This window comes from Antennarius striatus, chromosome 15 (genome assembly GCF_040054535.1).
Source record: "Antennarius striatus isolate MH-2024 chromosome 15, ASM4005453v1, whole genome shotgun sequence".
NCBI classification, from domain to species: Eukaryota; Metazoa; Chordata; class Actinopteri; order Lophiiformes; family Antennariidae; genus Antennarius; species Antennarius striatus.
The window spans coordinates 15740441-15762930 of NC_090790.1; the positions used below are offsets into that span (position 1 = coordinate 15740441).

Genomic DNA, 22490 nt, shown 5'->3' on the forward strand with positions numbered 1-22490 from the left:
ATAAATAGCGTAACAGTTTTACTTAAACAGTAAAACACAAAATGGTAACATTTAGTAAACATATTCAAAAGGTAATTAAAAACTTGAAAATAAAATTCAAGAGGTGATCCAATGCAGGGATATCATTGCTTCTCTTATTTCTCCTTCATCAAATTTATGTTTTATTCTCAGTCTACTTTATATAACAATGGTGATAAGCCATTGAATTAAAACTTTATTTTTATGACCCTGTTTCAGTAACAATGGCTGTCTAAAATATATATTATAAAAGTTCTTAGTGTCAAAAAATTCATGGCTGTAATTTTTTACAAACTCAGATATGATCAGCAATGATAAACGATAAATGTGGGTTAAATAACGGTGTGACGTCAGCAGCCGCTGTGTCCTTCACTTCGTTTCACTTTCGTTTTAAAGAGAAAGTAAACTTCAGTTAACGGTGTTGTTGGTGGTGATTTTTGCAAACACTCGTCGTTGTCTTTGGTGAAAGGTGAGTCCCGCAATGTATCTGACGCTGCGTGGATTTTATTGTGCTCGAAACCTGAAACAACCCGACCGCAAGTGTGCGTGAAAGTAAAAGTAGTCTTAGTATTCATTATCCCCTCCTTAGCAGACGCTTCAAACTTAAATATAATCAGACAGTGTGTCTTCTAGATCAGAACATGACACATGGATCTCCGTCTTTTGACATTTTGACATAACCGTTATGTTTATGTGTCCAACAATCAACTACTATTTTTTGTACAATTGTGGAATCCATATGATTCCATCTTGTCAAATAATATCCCGTTTATCATCTTGTCCTGTGTCTGATACCCCAGAGATGGCTGACTGGGGCAACAAGGATACCCTAGAGATGGCTGACCAAGGCAACAAGAAAACCCCAGACATGGCTGACCATGACAGCAAGACTCCCCCAAAGACGGCTGACATGGGCGAAAACAGATCCCCAGAGATGGCTGACCACAGCAACCACAAATCCCCAGAGATGGCTGAAGAGGGCACCAAGAACCCCCCAGAGATTGCTGACCATGGCAACAAACATGCTTCAGAGATGGCTGACCATGGCAACAAACATGCCTCAGAGATGGCTGACCATGGCAACAAACATGCCTCAGAGATGGCTGGACAAGGGAGCCAAAGAATCCGAGAGATGTCCGACCAGCGCAACAACAGCTCCAGGATGAAAGATCTGCTTCAGCCTGATTTCCAATCCCCAACATGTCATCAGGAAAAGGCCAAGCAGGCTGGCTGCTCCTTCTCCACCTCAACTTCAGCGCCGCCCTCTGTGGCGGTGGTAAGTCGTGCACCAGCAGAGAGGGAGGTGTCTTCGTGGGCTCAGGAAGGGGACGGCGCTTCATGTTGTCTATTGGACGATCTGAAGCGACTTCCGCAGTGCTCAAAACAGCTGGGACCCCTGAACTTCAGCAGGACACACACTGTCCTTATCGACGTAAGACGCTGTCCAGACGTCTTTGCTATCACATGTTGTTTAAGTACTCCACGTTGTTTAAGTAAAAATACACATTTACAATTAAGACTGCATTATTTGTGTAAATTTCAACTTGGGGCAGAGATCTGTGTCGTCAAGGTCAATAACAATGAGATTCTCCAGACGTTACATGTGTTGATGAAATGGAGGGCAAACTGATTAGTCACAGAGAGCTAATAGAAGGTTAATAGAGAGAAAACAAGTTATTATTAGAAAGTTGTAATCAAACAACTGTTGAAGTGTTCTGATATCAAATTCTTCCCAGTGTCATTTTCAATGTGAACTTTTTGCCAAACCTTTACTGAAATGAAAGAACAAAGTTCTTTTTGCACCATCCTCTGCATAATGTGTTGTCACACTCTTTTCAACATAACTATTTTTTCCCCTCCCAGTTGCATTTTTTCAACTATGAAGCGACACTTAAACCTCAGGAAGGGAAAGACACCTGGTCAAGTAACTTTGTGAAAATGCCGTGTTCGCAAGGGAGTTACATGACAGTCAAGACTGGAATGTCAAAGGTTTGTTTATGGCATTGTCACCTTTACAGGAAGTCACAAAATCTGACTTAATTTCTGTCCCCAAGGAAATGAAGTCATGTGGGCAGCTGGATACATGCCCAAATAAGTCTGTATATGACAACTCCAGGTGAAATCTGATTATCCACCTGAATTGCCCTCCTTTTGAATTTGTAGCTTCCTGTTTGATGTTTCAGTCTGACAAGCATGAGGTGTACCTCATAGAATCTCTGTCAACAGCAAGTCACCCAGGTCTGGAGGTGGGACGTGATCTCGAAGCATCTTGGCAGTCTGTCTAAGAAGGCAGCAGTGACCGCTGATGATGTTGAGGTTTGTCGGGAGCCAAGATTAATTATAGTTTGACTTTTTTAAACTGACATTGTCTCATGAAATGTTTGAACTTTCTATTTCAAACCATCTCAGAGAGCCATCATGAAATATAACCCCAAGTATAAAAGCCAATGGTCGTTTGATGGTCTATCCGCCTTCCTGAAGGTCAGCGTCCAAACCGTAAAATCACTGAACCAACAGTTATTTGAACTCTAAAAAAAAAATCCTTTTTTTTGTACCAGAGTGTCCCAAAAGCGGAAAATTACTTCAGTTCGTTGCTTCCGAAGGTGGCTGCGTTGGCCTTGAAGCTGCCTGATCACGTGAAGAAGGTATGAAGCATGCAGGATCCAGTGACTATGGATCACCATCATCACAGTGGTTCTGAATACCTGTGTGTTTTCAGGCCATCCCGCTGCTTCAAAGAGGACGTCCTGCTGCCATCACTTTGTCCCAAGTTCAGATATCCTGCCTACTAGCCAACGCATTTTTCTGTACATTTCCCCACCGTAACACAACATTACCTAAAGCGGAGTACTACAGCTTCCCCTCCATTAACTTCACCAGGTCAGGACTTACACTGGTACCGGACTGCAGCTTGGACTATGTTGAAGTTAACCTTTCAGTCTCATCCTACCTGTAGTCTATTTGGAAACTGGTCAGGACGGAAGAGAGAGAAGCTGAGGGCTATCATGCATTACTTCAAAGTGGTGACAGATGACAGTGAGTTGATGTTGGTTTCCTCTTCCTGTCTTTGGACGCATCAGTGATAGTCTGACTGCTCATTTCTTTGCAGATGCAAAACTTGATGGACTGTTAACTTTTGAGAGGTGCTGCCTCAGAGCCTCAGATGCACCTGACTGGAGGAGGTAATAAGGGTCTTTACCCCCATTGTGTAGCAGTGTTGGTTTGTTACGATGTTGTCTAGACATTTTGTGGAAGTTGAGTCAAAAGATCCGGATCATCATCTAGATCCATAATGCCTTCAAAGCATTTTTTACCATTGTTAAGCAATTACTAGAATGACTCTGTGGTATCAAAGTAAGATCTAGTTTGGAGCTGAAACCATTCAGTTTAGGGTTAAATTTATCTTCAAACGTTTTTCATCTTTATCCTACAGAACCACCACCACTAGATTGTCTAGAAAATCTATCAAACTACTAATGATAACACGTCTGTTTTTTAGCTGTAAGGAGACGTTGCCAAAACTTCATGTCACATCACTCGGCACCATCGAGGGTGAAGGTACAGGGATGCTCCAGGTAGGAACTGACCCCCAGCAGAGATGTTCCAGCCCAGACAGAACCGGTGACTCAGACTCGGTCTTGTGTGTTTAATCAGGTGGATTTTGCCTCATCTTGGATTGGTGGAGGTGTTCTGGGCTCTGGTCTGGTGCAGGAAGAGATCCTGTTCCTCTTGAATCCAGAGCTGATTGTGTCTCGTCTCTTCACAGAGAAACTTGAGGACAATGAGTGTCTTGTTGTTACAGGTAGGAATGAAATGATTGGTCCATTTATAGATGCATTAATACTTATGATTGGTGAGTAACATCTTTGTCTTTCAGGTTGTCAACAGTTCAGCCGTCACTCTGGGTTTGGAGACACCTTCGAGTGGGCCGGTCCTTACGAGGACTGCGTCCAAATGTGAGAGCATTCATATTTTTGTCTTGAATTTCAATGTTTGGGGTTCTCTCATGTTCAATCTGATGTTTGTAGGGACGAGTGGGCTCGGAGGCAGAGGCATATCGTAGCTATCGACGCCCTGAACTTCAAACACAGGATGGAGCAGTACAACATGAGGCATGTGACCCGTGAACTCAAAAAGGTGACGTACTTGTATGCTCCATTATATGTAATTATGACTTAAGAATCACAACGTAAAAGCTCCATCCTTGTTATTCATGTCCAGGTCTAGCAAAAATTTAATTTAATGTGTCCTTGAAGGCATACTGTGGATTTAAGAGCCGTGGGAACAATGAGCCGGACATTGCCACAGGAAAGTGGGGCTGTGGAGCTTTCAATGGAGATCCCCAACTTAAAGGTATTTTTTTTTACCCATAATCCCTTGGTTGATCACCAAACAAGGACTGATAGCTGTAATATCCCCGTCCAGCCGTGATCCAGCTGATGGCAGCAGCGAAGGCAGACAGAGGTCTGGCCTTCTTCACCTTCCAGGATGAGGAACTGAGTCGAGGCCTTCAGCAGATCTACCATCTGCTGCTCTTGGAGGGGGCCACAGTCGGTCAGTTTTCAGGACGCTTGAAAAGTAGCTCCCGTCTCATTTTCAGTTTTAATTTTACTACATTCCTGTCTCACAGAGAAACTTTACAGACTTCTTGAGGACTTCTGTGCTGTTCAGGGCAGATCCAGGGCTCTGCATGGGAGTCTGTTTGAGTTCATCAGCAGCACCATCAGACACTCCAGGAGTCAGCTGTGACCATGGCTTCATGTTGTCATCAGGTTTTTGAGAATACTGATGAAGTCTCTGCTACCATAAGTAGATTTCAATAACAGCTTGTAGAGTTTAGCAAACAGAACATTTAAACATGTTTTCAGTTTAGGAATGCAGAGTCCAAGAGCTGCTTACAAAGAAGGTTAAATGATTTCCCCCCCCCCCCCTTGACAAGCATGAAATTAAATATGGCATATTGTTTTCTAGTGATTGCTGTTGTCGTGTTATTTCATTGGTAATAACATGCTGCTTGACTTATTTAAAATGTCACGCTAGCTGCCACAGCTGTTATCGTCACACCTCTTGCTGAATGCTGGCGTGTCATTTAAAATCACACCAGAGAGATGTTAAGTTGTTGTTGATTTGTTAGATAGATGAACAAATGTGGCATTGATGAGTTTCTTGGTAGTTGCATGATCTCTGACTGAAAAGAACCAGAGCCTATCCAGACCTGGTTTTAACATCCATCTCAAATAATGGTGTTAATGATCAAATATAACGCTTACTGAATTTACAAGTAGTTCCAAGCTAAGAGGTGAACACTGATAGTATTTTACAAAGTGTATGTTTCTCCGAATGGAACAACTCTTGTCTTTTTAAAAGTAGTGTGGACATGATGGATGAGGTATTAAAGACTAAAGGAAATGGTGAGAGAAAGAAATGGATGTTTAGTGTGTTTTTGCTGGAAGTGCAAAAGAAGTTGACCTATAATTAATCAAATAAAACAACACTAACAAATAACTTGTGTGAAATGTATTTGTCTCTTCGTCTCAGAGCCAGGAGTCTCAACACTAAATACCTTTGTGTTTCTTTGAGTGCAGGAACAAGTCTTTCAGATTTTTTCACAGCGGTTACTTGCAGTTCAAATAATACTGACATGAAAATGCAGTAAAATGTAAGACGCTTCTTGTGATAACACTGTGGAAGTTGACAGAAATACTTGTGGTTGATGGAACAGGAGCTCCAACCATCTACCTCAAGCTCCAATTTAACTCTTTGTGGAAGAAAACAGACATTAACAGTTTTTTTTTTTATCTCTGCAATGTTCCTATCTGTAATTTTATCCAAATTGTAGATCAACAAGCAACTTTTCACATGGTTCTCTCCAAATATTTTCAGATCAGGTTGGTCTTGTTCCAGTGGCGCTTTATCTCCATTTATTTTAATGAGTTGTTAGAACCAAATTGAAGGCTGAAAAACAGAAGTATTAGAAACTATAACTTTATTTAATGAAAGCAATAAAACTTACACTGTATGAAAATAAATACAACCTTCAAATATGAAGAGCTGAGGAATTGTGTCCTAACAGACAGTTATATTTATCATGGCATGATTTCTTTAAAATGAATAAAATAATTTCAAGTAATCCCTCACATTTGGCACAAATATACATTTACAGAGATGAGGCTGAATGAGTGGAGGAGGAAATAAATAGCAGAGTAGGTGAAAAATTTCAAAAAGACATGTGTTCAGATGTGAAAAAACGATGCAGTGATTTTTGAATCTCCCCCGACGAACAACTTGAAACTTGTGTAGCTAGTTTAATCCTTTTATTTACAGACTAACTGATGACGCTTTTAAAGCAGAAACTATAAAACATAAACTTAAAGTGTTTAAAATGTTTCATAAGAGTGTGAATTCATGATAAAAAGGCACTTTAAAAGTAATTGTAAACATTCAGGCCTCATCACTTTGCCTAAATATCATACTCACTACAATGTTTTTCACAAACATTGCAGCAGTCACTGCTCAGTTAAAAGTGGCCTCCTGAGGAGATGCGTTTAATGAGCTTTCCAAGGGAAAGATTAAACTTAAACCTGTCAGTAAAACTAGGCTAGTTTAGCAGAAACAGCAGAAATGGAGGCAAACTGCTAGCCTGGCTCTGACCCTACTTTAAGAAATTCGAGCTAGTTGTCGATGTTTCTTTATCTTGCCACTGATTCACGCATTAATTTCTACCACCAGCAAAGGGATTTTATTTGTGGTGGTGACGATTTCTCTGATCTGTATTGTCACAGCCCCTAAAAGCACCGTTAATGATTCTCTACTTACTCAAGGTGTTCATCAGGGACAATGATTACCCTGCACCCTACAGTGATTAATTTATCCAGCAGGTGATAATATTCTAGTACGATTACTACAAAACAGGACGACATGATTATGGAATTAATTAAATAAATCTTCAATCTTTTGCATGATTTTTTACGTTGAAACATTAATTTACATTATCTGTCATTACTGAACATGAGGTCTTCGTGGTAATAGTGTCAGGGTTCTCTGTGCATCTTGTTAGAAGATGATATTGTCATATATTGAAGAAAAACACATCAGTGCAAAATGTTGTAAGCAAACAGTAAAACCAGTCTGGGAAGGGAACCCACTAAGAGGGAGGTGTAAAAAACCCAAGAGGATCAAGGTGTAAAATAAAAAAAATAAAAAAGTGAAACCCTGCAAGGTGTGAACCCATGTGGAGCTGTGTGTAAAAACCCTGAGAGGTGTACGGATCCGCATGGACTGAGGTGCAAAGCAGGTGTTACAGTTTTCCTGAGAATGCTTCCAGATCGAACGCTGTGTCCAGGAAACGCTGCAGCTCCATCTGGTGAGTCTGCTTGTTCCCAGTAGCTGGAGCTGCTGCCGAATCACGACCAGCATACCTAAACACATGGAAATGAGCACGCATGCAGGCGCAGATGCGATTCTTGGTGAACCTCCTTTTCTATAACTCACCAGACAGGGCGGGTACGGTTGGTGGTGGTGCGGATGCGGGGTCTAATGTAGTCATAGTAGCCTTGATTCTTGTGCTCTTCTTGACACCACAACAGATCGGCGTTCACATAACGATCTGTCTCTACTTTCACCAGATCAAACGGGAAGGGTGACAGCTGGAAGCAGAAAAAAAATTATGTTGAAAATATCTGGAACTCTGGAGATACCAGCAGGTGGTATCGCTCTTTGGGACCCCTGACTGACTTGTCTTCAGTCTTTTGTTACCTGTTCAATCCTGATTACAGCCACAGTGTCGTCCATCCCTCTGTTCTTGCGTTCTCGGATTAGCTCATAGTAGACCTTGCCACAGCAGAAAATGACTCTCTTCACCTGTTCTGGTCTAGCAGCCGCTGGCCCGTCATCCGGTATTAGACGCAGGAACTGACTGCCTGCAGGAAAACACACATTTGTGCTTCTGCTCTGTATTTCAAAGGACGGTTACATCTTTGTCCACTTTCTTCTGATAGTTCTCACCTGGCAGCATGTCATCAAAGCTAGACCTGGCCTCAGGATGGCGCAACAGCGACTTGGGAGTAAATATGATCAGCTGGAGTAAGAAAGACAGAGAACACTCCTGTTCAGTGGGCATAATGGTTTGAGTCATCCTTCTTCATGGTGTGCTACTCACAGGTTTCCTGAAGGGCTGCAGGATCTGTCTACGGAGAACGTGGAAGTAGTTTGCAGGAGTAGAGCAGTTCACAACGATCCAGTTGCAATCATACAGCTGACGCACTTCAAAGTCCTTTGTCAGCTTCTGATGACAGAAGAAGGGATGAAGATGACAGGAAATGTCTGTTAACACTTTTTTTTTGTTAGAGTTATGGAAAAGGTTTTGGATGGGTTCCCATGAAACATGGCTCTTTGGGTGAGTAAAGAAGTTCTTAAATTTTGGAACAGATCTGGATAAAAAGGCACATTTTTGAGTTTTCCTGCTGTAGCCTGGGAGATTAAAAGTTATGTCTCTGTCAAGTGATACAAAATATAAAATGTCTGTCTGAACTTAGTTTTAAATAACATTTATATCAGACACATAAATCTGTATAACAGAGAGTCCCATGGGTAGTTTCAGTTTCTGAAATTCACTCACAGGGAACACGTCAGGGTCATCATTGCACATTTGTAGAAATCTTTCAGAGCGGGCAGACGAGTGCTCTGGACCCTGAGAGAGGGAGGTAAAAATGAAAAACATCACATATCTTCAACAGACATAAATACAGAATGAAGGAGTTCTACTTTTTTGGTCCTACCATTCCCTCCATGCCATGAGGAAGCAGCAGCACTATGCCGTTCTGTCGGACCCACTTGGCCTGACCTGAACTGATGAACTGATCAATGATACACTGAGCCGTGTTATGAAAATCTCCAAACTGGGCCTCCCACAGAACCAGAGCATTTGGACTGGCCATGGCAAAGCCTAACTCAAAGCCTGCATGCAGGACAACAAGTGGAAAAAAAGAGAAGGTTTAGTAATGGAAGCAACATCAGAAAAGATTACAGATGTTTTCAGAAAACCGGACTCATCACTTTATATCCAAGGTCAGCTAGTATGTATGTCATGTGACTGCCTAAGAGGAAACAAAACTCCATAGCAGCAGAGGGCAGAAGTCTGTCAAATAGGTGAACCCAAAATTCTGTGTGGATTTCTTAAACTGATCTATTAAAGTTTACTTTACAGTTACAAAATACCAACCCCACTATTTCTAAAAGGTGTTTGTAGTATTACAGGGGAGTTTGTGTTTATGCTACTCACCCAGTACCCCATATTCAGACAGAGAGCTGTTACAGACAGTGTAAGGAGCCTGATCAGATGATATGTGGTTCATTGGGATGCAGATCCTCTTATCAACATTCTGGTCATGGAGAACATGATGTCGATGGCTGTGAAACCCATCAAAGAGAGAAAAATAGAAAAAAATGTTCTACTATTTATGATTTTATGTGATACTATGTCATGATTATTCATTCGATTGACGAGAATTTAAGAGATTAATAGATTTCTGGTTCATTCAGAGAAATGTCAGAAAATAATGAAAAATACAACGTCCCAGAGCCTTAAGTGATGTTTCCAAATTTATTAGTTTGAAGAAACAGTACAAGGTAGAGGAGTGTACTGTCAAAGGTTACAATTTAAGAAATTTTCATTCGGTTAGCAAAATGTTTGTTATGTGCTTCTTCATTGACTTTATAGTGTCATTCCACTAACAGCCTGTTCACTCCCTTGATTGCATTGTACCAAATCAGCTGAAAACTTAGGCTGTGGTCATGCACTACCTGAATGTGCCTCTCTCAACATCCTGTCCGCTGAGGCGTACATGGATCCCCTCTTTGAGTAGCGAGCCGAAGGCCATATATTCCCCAAGAGCCCAGTCACATACTCGCTGACTCACCATGTTGGCACGGCCCTTTAAGATACGACTCAAACCTGAAATGTAGACACGAGGAAGACATGGAGACCAGAAATAGACTGGCAGAAGATTCCCAGACTGAGTCAAGAGGAGGACTGACGGTACCTCCATGTACAGTGAAGTCCTGCTCTGGGACGGAGGCAGCGACCTTCCCAATGTGGAGGAGATCCTCTTCTTTGATGCCAGTCGAAGGGCAGGTCATATGTTTGGGCTGTCCCTCCAACGTGAAGAAATCTACAGACAGAAAGAGGGTAAAAGATTTTTAAAAAGCCCAGACTATGTGCTGTAATGAGTAAATCAATTAATTTAAGGGGTTAAAAAAACTTTTTCTACCGGGCCAAGGTGAGTCTAGCCAGTGTTTGATATGAAGGATCTTCTCATCTTTGGAGCGAGTGTAAGCATCCTCACAGATTTTGTCATAATGAGCTACTTCCTCCTGAAAAGAAACAGATGGATGTTAAGTCTGTTCCTCCAAAATGCATGTTTAAAGAATCAGTTGAGATGAACTGCCGAGGTGCCCTTGAGCAAAGCGCCGTCCCCTTTATAAATTGCTCATTAGGGCGCACCAGGAAGGAGCTGCCCGCCACTCTACCTCCCCCTCAACTGAGTGCTTACAGGCCCCTTGTGTGTGTTATGGCCTGTGCACACTGTGTATATGTGAATGCGACTAACAATTCATGTGTCCCTATGGGGATCAGTATACTAAATTAATGAAAATAAATGTAAAAAAATCAAAACACCTTCAACCTTTATACATGTGTAAAAAATAAATTCCATTAGATTCATTGGCTTAAATTTCCCATCACCTTGTGATGGGAAAATTTAACCCTAACCCTAAATAACAAGCCTTGAAAATAAGGCTTGTTATTTAGATTGAAGAAAAAGGTAGAAACAATGGAGTCAGGACTTGAGTTTTACAGCTGGCTAAAATGTCCTCCTTTGAGGAACAACATCTGGTGAGAACTGCGCCGGTTGCCTCACCTCGTAATCCTGTGGCGTGATGATTCCCTCAGCAATGAGCTTTTCTGCAAACTTTTTCAGAACCCCTTTCTGTTTCTTGATCTTCTTATACATCAATGGCTGTGTGAACATGGGCTCGTCCATCTCGTTGTGGCCGTTACGTCTGTAGCATACCTGAAAGGAAAGAGGCAAGAGGTTTATTTTGGGGGGTTTTAACACTTCAGTCCAGAGTAACACGTTGTCCTATTGCGTTTACTTCAAAACAGAAGTCACTAGGATCTTTAAAGAATAGTGGAATTGATAAGAGAAAAGCCATTAATCAAGATAAATAGTAATCTTCACATGCTGGCAGCAGACAACATTCACATTGGGAACACTGCAAATACACTGTAAATATAATTAGCATTCATATTAGCAATAACACTTTTATAAAATGACCCCAGGCCCTAGAAGTAATGAAAATAAAATACAAACCTCACAAGGTGAAGATAATAAAGAGACATCTAAAATGTGGGCCTGGCTGGTTCCTTTAGAGGAACACAATTCAGTGATCACCCAGTCATCCGCCAAACTCTGAGAATACCGAAAGAGGCGTCTGAGCGGAAACAATTTACTTTTGTCTCTTTCTTCAGGTGTTGGGAAAAAGCTGCAACTCTTTCTAGGGAAGCTCCAGACATGTTTTTGGACTAAGAATCTCCTCTAGTCTGATTGTCTGGTTGTGTCCTCCTCCCTGTCTCTCCACTGTTCCCATTGGCTCACTTCCCTTTGCATTTAGTCTTTGTGTTTTCCTGTCTTGCCCCTTAGTTGATGTTTAGGCTATCATCTTCTCGTGTTTCATGTAAATTTTTTCACCAGCACTTTCCTCATGTAATATCTGGTTTTCTTTATGGATATTTCCTTTCAACTGGTTTTAAAACATCTATGAACTGCACACGAGCATCAATTCTGAGTCATGTCTGCAATCAGGTCCTCGTACTTCTGGTTGGAACTTGACAGATTGTTAGTAAACATAAATAATGGCCTTCATTTACTTACAAGGTCAACGACTACGTCTTTATGGAAAGTGTTCCTCCACTCCGCCGCTACCTTACAGACATACACCACAGCTTCAGGGTCATCTGCGTTGACATGGAAGATGGGAGCGTTGACGACCCGGGCGACATCCGTGGGGTAAGCAGATGAGCGAGCCATCCTGGGGTCGGTGGTGAAGCCAATCTGTGTATTATTTATGAGTAGATTAAAACCTGCTGTCGTTCTAATCATCCACTCAAGCTGCTGCCAACAGTAAAGATGAAGTAATGATGGAGTGAGCCGAGGATTGCGGGGACAGGTTTCTAACTTCAGCTCAAACTGAATGCTAAGAATTCTAATAGACAACAAAACTTCATTCAAAGTCATGACGTAGAAGAGTGAAAGTTAAACAAATGAAAATATTTCATCTAGCTGAGCTGGTTTTAGCTTCAATATGAATTTAAATACTGTATAGCGTTTGGCTACAACCAGTGACTATAAGGAGATGAAACAGGATTTGGAACCTGCTGCAGAATCAGGATTTTACATTTATTTTACTTGACTGACGTGCTTACTGTCTTATTACTGTCCATTCTTTTGTCTAAGAATGTACAAAATGTAATAACTAGCAATGCAGTGAAGCTGTGCATCTTGAAGTGCAAATGCGGCAGGGATTACTGTATTTTTTTTACATTTTGTTGACACAGAAACTTCACCTGACTTGATGACTAGATATTGACCACTTAATTTATTTTAGGTGACCTGTTCCTTTAATCTGAACATAAAAGAGCGCACCTGGTTGTTGACCACGACATGTATGGTGCCGTGTGTGGTGTAAGACGGCAGGTCAGAGAGGTGGAACGTCTCGTACACAATACCCTGACCTGCGAACGCAGCATCGCCATGGAGCAGAATCGACATCACCTGAGAAACCATCATTCAGGTTACCAATGTGTCAACCGTGGGTAGTTTATTTGCTTAAGAATCAGACCCAGCATACCCTCTTGCCCTCAGTGTCTCCACAGTAGAACTGCTCAGCTTTCGTCTTTCCCTGAACCACTGGGTCCACAGCTTCCAGATGGGACGGGTTTGCCATGAGTGACATGGTGATTTGGCGGTCGCTCACTCTGTTCATCCTCCTGTGATACATTCCCAGGTGATACTTGACATCACCAGAGCCCTGGAAGTAGAAGGTAAGGAGAGAGGTAGAGAAAGCATGTTTAAGCTGACTCATGATAACCTGTGTAAGTGTGTAACAGTCGAGAAATAGAAAAACATTCAACAGACACCAAAGATATATTATTAATCCATCATTTTTATTTTCTTAATTTTGTCAAAACAACCAATAAAATATTTGTTTCACTCTTTTTTTAACGTAAAGAAACAGAAAAAGATAAACATACTAGTCCTACTTTATGAGCATGAACATGAAGCTCTAGTCGGGACGGTAGCTTAGCATAAAAACTGGAAAAAAGGAAGTAACGCTTCTATTGCTTACGCTGAGTACTTTAAAAAGGTTTAAAAAGAGGAGATGTTATTTCATGTGCAGATGTTTCTGGAACTACTATTGAATTTAACAGATTCGGTCAGAAGTTCATGTTTAAACCTCATCTGCTGCCTCCAGCTTTGAGTCAAACTGGCAGAAGATTTGTTCCAGCTCCTTCCGGATCACATTTGCCAGCACGTTCAGCCGGCCTCTGAAATTAAGATGAAGGAAGGAACACAAGAAAATTCAGGGAAACTTCCTCTTATGGCATCATTGACATTAAACATACTTGTGCGTGATTCACTGTACAAAAAAAGAATTGTATGGTTTCATGGACGGATAGATTTTAGAGAGGCTGGACAAAAACATGGACTGAAAGACTGAATGATTTTAACTTAATTTGAACTTTTGTTACCAATCATCAACTACCTCTTGTGTGAAACTGTAGAAAAGTGGAACACATCCCATTTATGGATCACTTTAATATTTATGCCATTCATGATACAGATAATCTCCTTCAGTTAACAATTTGCTTTCATTCAACTGGATCTTGACTGAGCTCGCTGCGCAAATTAAGACAAACAATGTGAATTAATACTCCCTAAAGGTTTAGTCTAGGTTGGAGTGTCATGGTGAAAGAAGCAGGAGCCTGGTTACCTGTGAGGCATCCCCATGATGACGTTCTCCACGCCCCTCTGACTAGACACATCGATGATGGTCTTGAGTGCTGGAATGAGTGATTCACAGCCTTCAAGACCAAATCGTTTCTCTGAAGACCATTTCCTCTGGAGAAACTCTTCAAACCTGTGAACAGTTCAGAACCTCTGCTACCGTCCAATACTGTACTCACAAAAACACTTCATTCTCCAGCTGCTTTTGTATTCTTTGACAGACCTTGTGGATCTGATCATTCTGGCCAAAAGAGTCCTCTTCTCCTCCAGACTGAACTGCATGATTCCCGGAGTCTCAAACTTCTGCCTGATCCATTGGCACTGGTCCACATCGTTAATGAACATGAACTCCACACCAATATGCTGACAGTAGGCCATCTACAAAAGAGGGACAGATTGGGACGTTGACAGGAGTCTAATTTCAGGTATTGAATGTTCTGGTAGACCCAGAAGCTGTTCAGCTGTCCAGATATAATAATACCAAAAATTTCAGATTCAGGTCTTATTTTAGCTCTTGAGTTGATTTTTAGGATGTTTGATGAATCATAAGGCTCCTCCTGGCGTCATTCTTCATTACGTTTCTCATCTACAGTATGTATGGAAGTCTGTCTCCACAGGCAGAAATCCATCATCTCTGACAGATTCTTTTACTTGTGATGAATCTGTAAAGACCTTCTATCTAATGTTCAACTCATGTTTCTGTTTTTATTCTGCTGAAATGTGGAACATCTTGTATCTCAATCTCTGCATCCTTCAAATTAAAGACATTATTTTGGCTTTTTTTGAAAGGTAAAGTCACTTTTTTAAGTTATTTTACCTCAAGACGGTGTATAATCTCTCTGAGAGGCAAAACACTGTTGTTGCCTCCGATGAAAGTGGTGGTGGGAAGCCGGAACATTTTGTCCATGTCGGATTCAGACAAGCCATAATAACCTGTTAAAGAGAAAACATCATGCCGGACAAGAACAGACAAGCACAAACCAGGATAGTGTGGAGGAAAGAAACAGTCGGAACAGGAAAACTAAAAAATAAGAATGTAAATTCAGGATTTCCTGGAATTTGTCATCTGAGCAGCTTTATAATTTTGCAGACTACATGTATCTCACTCCACAATCTCCACATTGATGAGATTTTGAGGAAGGAGGTTAGAATACATAACACTTACACTCTCTGAGGATGAGCAGATTGTTTGATTCAAACATTTGGTCTTTAATTTGCGACAAAAAAATCACAAAAGGAAAACAACAAATCTCCATAAGATCAACGATTTGGCATTTTGCTTGAAAAATTACAGAAAGAATTTATCAAAAGACAAAAAAATTAATCTTTGTTAACTAAAATTGCTGCAGTTATGATTTCACAATGATAATTTTATTGATATGGCATCTTTCAAAAGATAAGATAGAACTCGATTAATCTTGAGAGAAATTCTGTAAAAACAACTTGTCTCAAGTATTATAACCGTAACCAACCATATGTCACAGGAGTACTAAGATCACTATAAGTATTAAAAATCATTTTTTCATGATGACAATGATGTTAATTTTTGAATATTCAAATAATCATTAATGAATACATTTTAACTGCTCATTACAGTAATGCAGCCCTACCGCCACAAGGTGATGCCGACACACCTACAGGCAGATGATGAACGACCTGAACTGACATCACTGTGGAAGATTTTGTATCAGGTTTGTGTTTTCACACATACCCAGTACAAACATGCAAAATGTAAATTAAAGTCATTGTCTATCCGATCCCACGATAATGGAATTTTAACAGTCAACAACGGAGAACAAACTTCATGAGGTTTATATGATATAAGTTGTTTTTACAAGTCCTGTAAACATGACATTTTCGCCTTTTTTAAGATCAAATCTTCACTTTAGCCTCTAAACTAGAAATGTCCTATTATCTGAGGAAGAAAGGGCTGTTAAGTGTGAAGTTCCTGTAAGAAGGTGAGGACATCATGACTGACATTTCATTTCTGTGTAAACTGTTCTTAACAGTGAATAAATCAGCTATCAGCTTTTATGCCTTTCCTTTCCTTTAAATAGAAACTGAATAGTGACCTAACATATCCTGTCTGTCTTCGTCAAGCATTAAGGCTGCAGGCAAACCTCCCAAACAAGACCACACAGATCCTACCATGGCCTGCTTTAAACTCATTTGACTGTTCCTGTTTTTGAGTACTGTATGTTTAAATGAGTTCACATATTTCCCCTTGTCTCTTTACTAGGCTAAAATAAATGCCATTATTCTGATATTCCTCAATGACAGTAGCTCAGTCCACAAGGACTTAGCATGAGGACCAGAGAGTGGCCGACTTCCCCCACTGAGGGATTAATAACGTGACTTATTAGCTGTTATGGAGTCGCGTTTGCTAATTCTCAAAATGAGTAGCAGCTGTCTTACAAAAACCCTTGAGGTTTGGAGGTATAGGTCAGACTGTGATAATCTGAAGAGAACAAACAGACAGCATGTACAATATTTATCTAACGCGCGTGAAGAAATGAGGCGATATGATATATGAGGGGTGGAGGGTGCATCTGAGACTGGACATCTCTGTCAGCAGGGTGAGGTCATGACCACAGGTCTCAAGCAAGAAAATAGACTCACTTCTGTTTATTGTATTATGGATCTTCAGACTTCTTTCATGCCTCAATGCTAATGAATTACCTGCAATCTAATCATGAAAACATTTAAAGAAGCAGATAATACAGTTTCAGTCCATACTGGCTGCCGATCAAAGGTTGACAGGAGCCAATAAAGACACACACACCACACACCACACACACACCTCTTTTTCAAGCAGTTCCAACCCTAAATGGCCCAGAGAAGAAATGAAAGCCAACACAGAGGAGGCCACAGCCAGCGGCAGCAGCAACATCTGAGTCAACAAGCCATTGATAAACAAGGTTTGGAGTTGAACTCTGGGAGTTTGAGTTTCTCATTCTACATCCAGCAGTCAGATCACACAGACGTTCCCTATAATGAGAGAACTCTGGAGGCATGGAGACAAACCTTTTGTTCTTCTATACACCTCAGTGTAACCCAGTCAAAGCAAGAACAATGAAAGTGAACAACACTGCTATCACCTGTGGAATCATCCTATTGCAGCTCATGACATTCAGCTGCTTTAGAACTCGGAGGCCCACAACCTTTTCATTCGGCATAAAGACAGTTTACACTGTGGCAACAGAACTGTATACTTAGTTGACACAGGAATAGATTGGAGAAATCACGTATTCCAATAAGATGAATGGAAACCAAGTGAGACTAAAGGAAGTCATTATCATTCTAAATTCTATTTATTCATTAATAAAGCCAAACTGGTTCTCCCACATATTAACTGGTAGGTACAGAAAGTTGTGTGCTCACGACCATAAAACAGGTCGATTATCTGTGCCCCTCAGTGAGTTTGACTTGCACTGGACAGGCTGATAAGAACCTCAGAACACACGTGCAGAACCAAATGCGACCTATCGGGGTGGAGACATTAATAAACAACCTCCAGCCACTATATGAGTAGCTGCAAAATGATAGAAATTAAGTGGAAAAGATCTGAATATTGTTTGGATATGCGGTAATTTATTTTTAATATGTGGACCTAGAGAGGCCGGCTGTGCCACATGGTGGCCTGGAACCTACAGCACATTACATGCTAGGCGGACTAAGGTTTGGTTGATTAACGTAAACAAAAGAGGCAAGAGGTCAAGGGGGAAGGGGAGACCACTCATGATAAGCACATGGAAGCAAATGGAAGTGTGAGATGGACCATAAAAATAAAAGGAGAAAAAAACAAAACAGGAATACAGGAAGAAAAGGGGGACTTCAACTGGAAGGTAGGACAAAGGATAAACTTAAAAGATTGAGAGCGGACTAAAAAGATCCAACATCGGGAATGACAGGAAAAGGGAGGGACGGTGTGAGAGGAAGACATTTTGACAACATGTCTCACCAACTTTCTGGAAGCCAACAGCACATGGGGCGTCATCAAAGTCCACACAGCTGATTTGCAAGGGGTCCAACTTTGCAATATGATGTCCTCGTACCTACACACAGTTTAACAGTGTGAAGTCAGGCGGAAATACAACAGCGGAGCTGTAGCTGAAACACCAGCCTAATAGTAGCAGTCACACTATAGCTCCACTGTTACAATTGGTTAACAGTAATTACATTACAGGAAACCAGTTTACCTGGTATGCTCGTATGAGTGATTGTACAGCTAAATGATCCTTCACCAGCTTCTCCACATTGGGCTGAACCATCTGGACGCTGGCTCGTCCAGTTGTCCCATTCAGGGGTGGAGGGCTCTGATAGGCCAAACCAGGTGGAGCCCCAGCATTAGCATTACGGAAAAATACATCCCAGGACTGCAGGGAGAGGGAATGACAGGAGCCCAGTGACAGAAAGAGCATTAGCATTTGATTAATACAACACTGCACTGTTTTGGATTTCCTCAATGTGTTTTCACACCTTCTGCTGAAGTCATATGAGGTCACACAATGTGAACAAACAACAAAAACACAAGAGTTTGGTAGACATGCTAAAATGCTACTGATGTGTTCCTGGTAATATAGCATTAGCATGGCAATATATGCTGAGCGTAATTTGCTCATATTTACTGTAACCAAAAACAAAAGAATTGTAGAACTCAATACCAGAAGATGTCTCTACAATAAAAATAGCCCAGAACTGACAAACACGAGATACCCACACAGTACAAGAGTTTCTCTCCAAATCACCCTGTCTTACAAGAATTCTTATTTAAAATGTTTTATTGCAGAATCTATAGGAAACCCATACCCTAACCAGCTGTAAATTATTCTTCAAGTCATGGGTTTACTGGCATTTCCTTTATTTTGAAACAAATGTACCACTCATTCTAGTATAAATGATTTCCAGTAACGAGATGGAACTTCTGTATTTCTTTCCAAAGTTCAAGCAGGGTTTATCTGTCAAAGATTATCTTTATGGAGTATGACTTCCTCTGGGTGTCTTCGGACATTGTGGTCTTGCTGATCAGTGACAAAAGACTAATGTGATGTGTGTGTGTGTGTGTGTGTGTGTGTGTGTGTGTGTGTGTGTGTGTGTGTGTGTGTGTGTGTGTGTGTGTGTGTGTGTGTGTGTGTGTGTGACAACAGAAACCAAAAATATCACTATGATTCCAAAAATGTTGCAATCCTCTGTGAACTGAAACCTAGTTGCAATATCCCTAGTACTATATTCAGTTTCCTTCATTACCTAACTTGTCCAGAATGGTGAATATATTTTATTTTATGGGACAAATCAAACCATCCTTTCCTTCATGATCCTGCCATTATGAATATCAGCTGATCACATCAATACAATCACACAGCTTTGATCTTTCTGCTGTTATCTTATATTCCGATTCAGAATCACAATATCAAATATTCACATGAAACATTTTTTCATATTTGCTGTAGCACGAGATTGTCCCAGCACTGTTCTCTTCCTGATGTCTCTTCATTAATGACATTTGACATGAAGAAGTGTTCCCACTCACTTGTGGCTGTTTCTCTGCTATTTAAACATTGGCAAATACAAAACATGCATACTGTATTGAGAGCATCTTTCTGTTCTGTGAGGAAGTCTACCATAAAACCAGGCTTCTCCAACTGAACTTTGACAGTAAATGTAGCAAGGCCTCCTTTTACCTCACCTACAAGGTTTGAAAGTATTAGAAGGCGTTCATATTTAAAGATGAATATGAAGCACAGACCGCAAAGTTAGTACAGAATTACTACATCTTAACAGTCCCCTGTCAGTGCAACAACATCTTAAGCAATTACTGCAGCCCTACTCCAATTTATGCTGTAAACTAATGAGGGAACATTCCCAGCTTTCGTTATTACTTCTGTTTTGTGATTCAGACGGAGTTTCGTCACATCTCACATCTGTCAGGGGATCCACGTCAGGTCTTTCCTGTCTTTCTCTGATTTTAAATTATTCATGCTTTTTCCCTTTTCCATGCAATAATTATTATAATGTCATTTAAACTGGATACCTTCAGCTATGTTCAGAAACGTTCAGCAAATCCACATGACACGGAATGCTGCTGCACAGATTTTAACAAGAAATATTATCACCTCACTTTTGTTCTCGCAAAACTGTTTAACTTCCTACTGGCTTTAAAATTTTACTCATCTTTATCAAAAACAAAACCATCCTGTCCTCACACTTTAACAACTTTGATCCGCTCACTCTGATTTTAGTCTTTATTTTATGGCCATGACACATTTCTGAAAAGAATTTAAGATTCTGTTCAGAAATGTCAGTTATTGATCCCGTAGGGAAATTATTCGCACACTCTGGATCACACTTGTTAGTTCAATCGCATGCATATTGGTGTGTAGAGGCCCGTAACACAAACAGAAGAGGCCTGTCAGCATGCAACGGGGGGAGGTGGGCAGCTCCATAGTGGTGTGCCCCTAATGAGAAGCTTATAAAGGGGACGGCGCCTTGCTCATGAGTGCCGCAGCAGTGCTCGCTTCAGGGCATGAATTGACACCTCCCACTATCAGCTCAACCCCTAAAGTGACTGGGCGGGAGCAGGACTCAAACTGCTAATCCTGTGATCACTGGACGACCCACTCTAACAACTGAGTCTATTGTTTTAATCTAGTGTATTTTCCTTTTCTTTGTGACACTCTCCTCACCAGAACTGAAAAACGAGTCTCTTAAGTTTTAAAAAGTATTCCACCCGAATGGATGTTTTTCATTTTTTCCCATCATTTCCTGCTGACGTGCAGAAATATTTAAGCGTAAGCAAACACACAACAAGCACAGTGCTGACAGCTTCTCTTTGTACCTTTGGCCTACTAAAAATTGGTCAGGTATCCTGTTACCATTTAAGAGTAATTTACATCTCTTCAGCTCCACAGGGAGTACTGTAAGTGACAGGACGCCAATAGTAAAGACACACACATTTAGCAGACGTCTCATAGTGTATCTGGATTAGCAAACTGAAATGCTGAAGGCAATGTTTCCAAGCATACTTCACCTTGTGCACATTCCTGGGGTCTTCCAACCATGCATAGTACATCTCCTCCACATAGTTGGAACTTGTGCCATTGAGAAAGGGCTCCGCTGCCACAGACGAGCTCAGGTACCTCACGGGACGAAATGTCCTGAAGCCCGGTTCCTCTGCTAACAGTCTGTGTTGTGATAGGCTCTGGGCTGTCTGTGTAGCCGTTAACGGCCGAAGCCGTACGATTGCAGTCCTTAAACGGTGCATTCCAGGTGATTAATCCAAGCCCCTCTCTCCGTGTCCTAAAAGAACGTAGCACCTCCTTTGCACACAAAGAGCCTCCGGCTCCTTTGCAGCAGTCTTTCTGTTTCTCCCGTTTCACCAAACTGGCTGTGTTCTCCACCACTCCCGCTCCTTCTCAACCGCTGACTGGAAATACAAATATTATTCATTAGGACCTTCATCAGTCAAACAAATCCTAAACAATACGGCTGTATGTCTGTCACTGTCATCAATAAATCACACAATAAGAGCTGTATTGTCTATAAGCTTTTACACCAAGATCATGCAACAGCAAAGGAAGAAAGCAACCCTTGTAGGTGGGTTCATTTGTTTTTTAATTTAAGATTAACAAATCTGCATTTAAACTGCTTCAGTCTGTAACTTTCATGAAGGTGACAGTCCCACCATGAACTGGCTGTTCAACAGAGGCTCATCTCTGAATAGGGTGGGTTAGGTATTGTCATGAATCTGGTGTTGTTTACTCCCGACCTCCACGACCGGGGTGTGTTTCAATGAGTCGAGCAAATTGTACAGTAATATTTACTCACATTATATAACTTTTCCTGTATTGGCTGACAAAAGAACTAGTGAGACTTAGTAATGAGGATGACTTATGCAGATGACTTCCAATATCCACTGGTAAAGTCTTATTTGGTTGGAAATAATCATTCATATGAAACAGAGAGGGATGACGGGTCTGCTGATCCCAGCACACTCCAGTGTTTTTCTTCTTTAAATGTGAATATAAACATAAAATACATAATAATAACCCCGCGTTTTTCTAATTTAGAGACCCACACAGCTGTAACTTTATAATTTTCTGTATTTTTTAAATTGATTCGGCATTACAGTACAGTTCTAAACATAGTTAAGACCACAAACAGGACCTCATAACTGTAAAATCCAGCAACATAACACCCTAAACCCGACCCCCATAACTTCATACAAGTTGTTGTAGACTACGATCCTAATTTACCCACATAAATTCAACTCTAAAGAGAAACAAGTTGATGAAACTAGAGATTAAAAAGTTAACAAGAGGTTACGCCCTTCATTTTAAATAATTATCTGCGATGAATATATTAAATGAAAGCTGCGGCAGCATCATAAGACTAAGTTTGAACTTTCTTCAA

General features: G+C 40.9%; 2 protein-coding genes across 4 annotated transcripts; one reads left to right on the plus strand and one right to left on the minus strand.

Moving 5' to 3' along the window:
- Positions 1-400: 400 nt before the first annotated feature.
- pargl (poly (ADP-ribose) glycohydrolase, like) lies at positions 401-5517 on the plus strand. 2 transcript variants are annotated; one of them, XM_068334552.1, is made up of 16 exons: positions 401-487; positions 819-1450; positions 1882-2007; positions 2230-2334; positions 2428-2499; positions 2577-2663; positions 2738-2898; positions 2975-3054; positions 3128-3200; positions 3518-3593; positions 3673-3820; positions 3896-3974; positions 4047-4155; positions 4275-4371; positions 4444-4572; positions 4649-5517. In XM_068334552.1, exons 2-16 carry the CDS (start codon positions 821-823, stop codon positions 4765-4767), a joined length of 2091 nt encoding a protein of 696 aa, XP_068190653.1. In that variant the 5' UTR covers positions 401-487; positions 819-820; the 3' UTR covers positions 4768-5517. The 2 variants fall into 2 exon arrangements, with proteins under 2 accessions (XP_068190653.1, XP_068190654.1); XM_068334553.1 differs by having other exon boundaries at positions 2245-2334.
- Positions 5518-5970: 453 nt separating this feature from the next.
- Positions 5971-21354, minus strand: ogdhb (oxoglutarate dehydrogenase b). 2 transcript variants are annotated; one of them, XM_068334807.1, is made up of 22 exons: positions 21109-21354; positions 18281-18457; positions 18043-18136; positions 14899-15014; positions 14305-14459; positions 14068-14214; positions 13531-13621; positions 12925-13104; positions 12720-12848; positions 11949-12128; positions 10935-11087; positions 10287-10389; positions 10059-10187; positions 9820-9970; positions 9299-9426; positions 8796-8974; positions 8636-8707; positions 8177-8302; positions 8023-8095; positions 7774-7937; positions 7510-7664; positions 5971-7436 (listed from the first exon to the last, which is right to left on the minus strand). In XM_068334807.1, exons 1-22 carry the CDS (start codon positions 21340-21342, stop codon positions 7316-7318), a joined length of 3057 nt encoding a protein of 1018 aa, XP_068190908.1. In that variant the 5' UTR covers positions 21343-21354; the 3' UTR covers positions 5971-7315. The 2 variants fall into 2 exon arrangements, with proteins under 2 accessions (XP_068190908.1, XP_068190907.1); XM_068334806.1 differs by lacking the exon at positions 21109-21354 and having other exon boundaries at positions 18281-18983.
- Positions 21355-22490: the final 1136 nt, after the last annotated feature.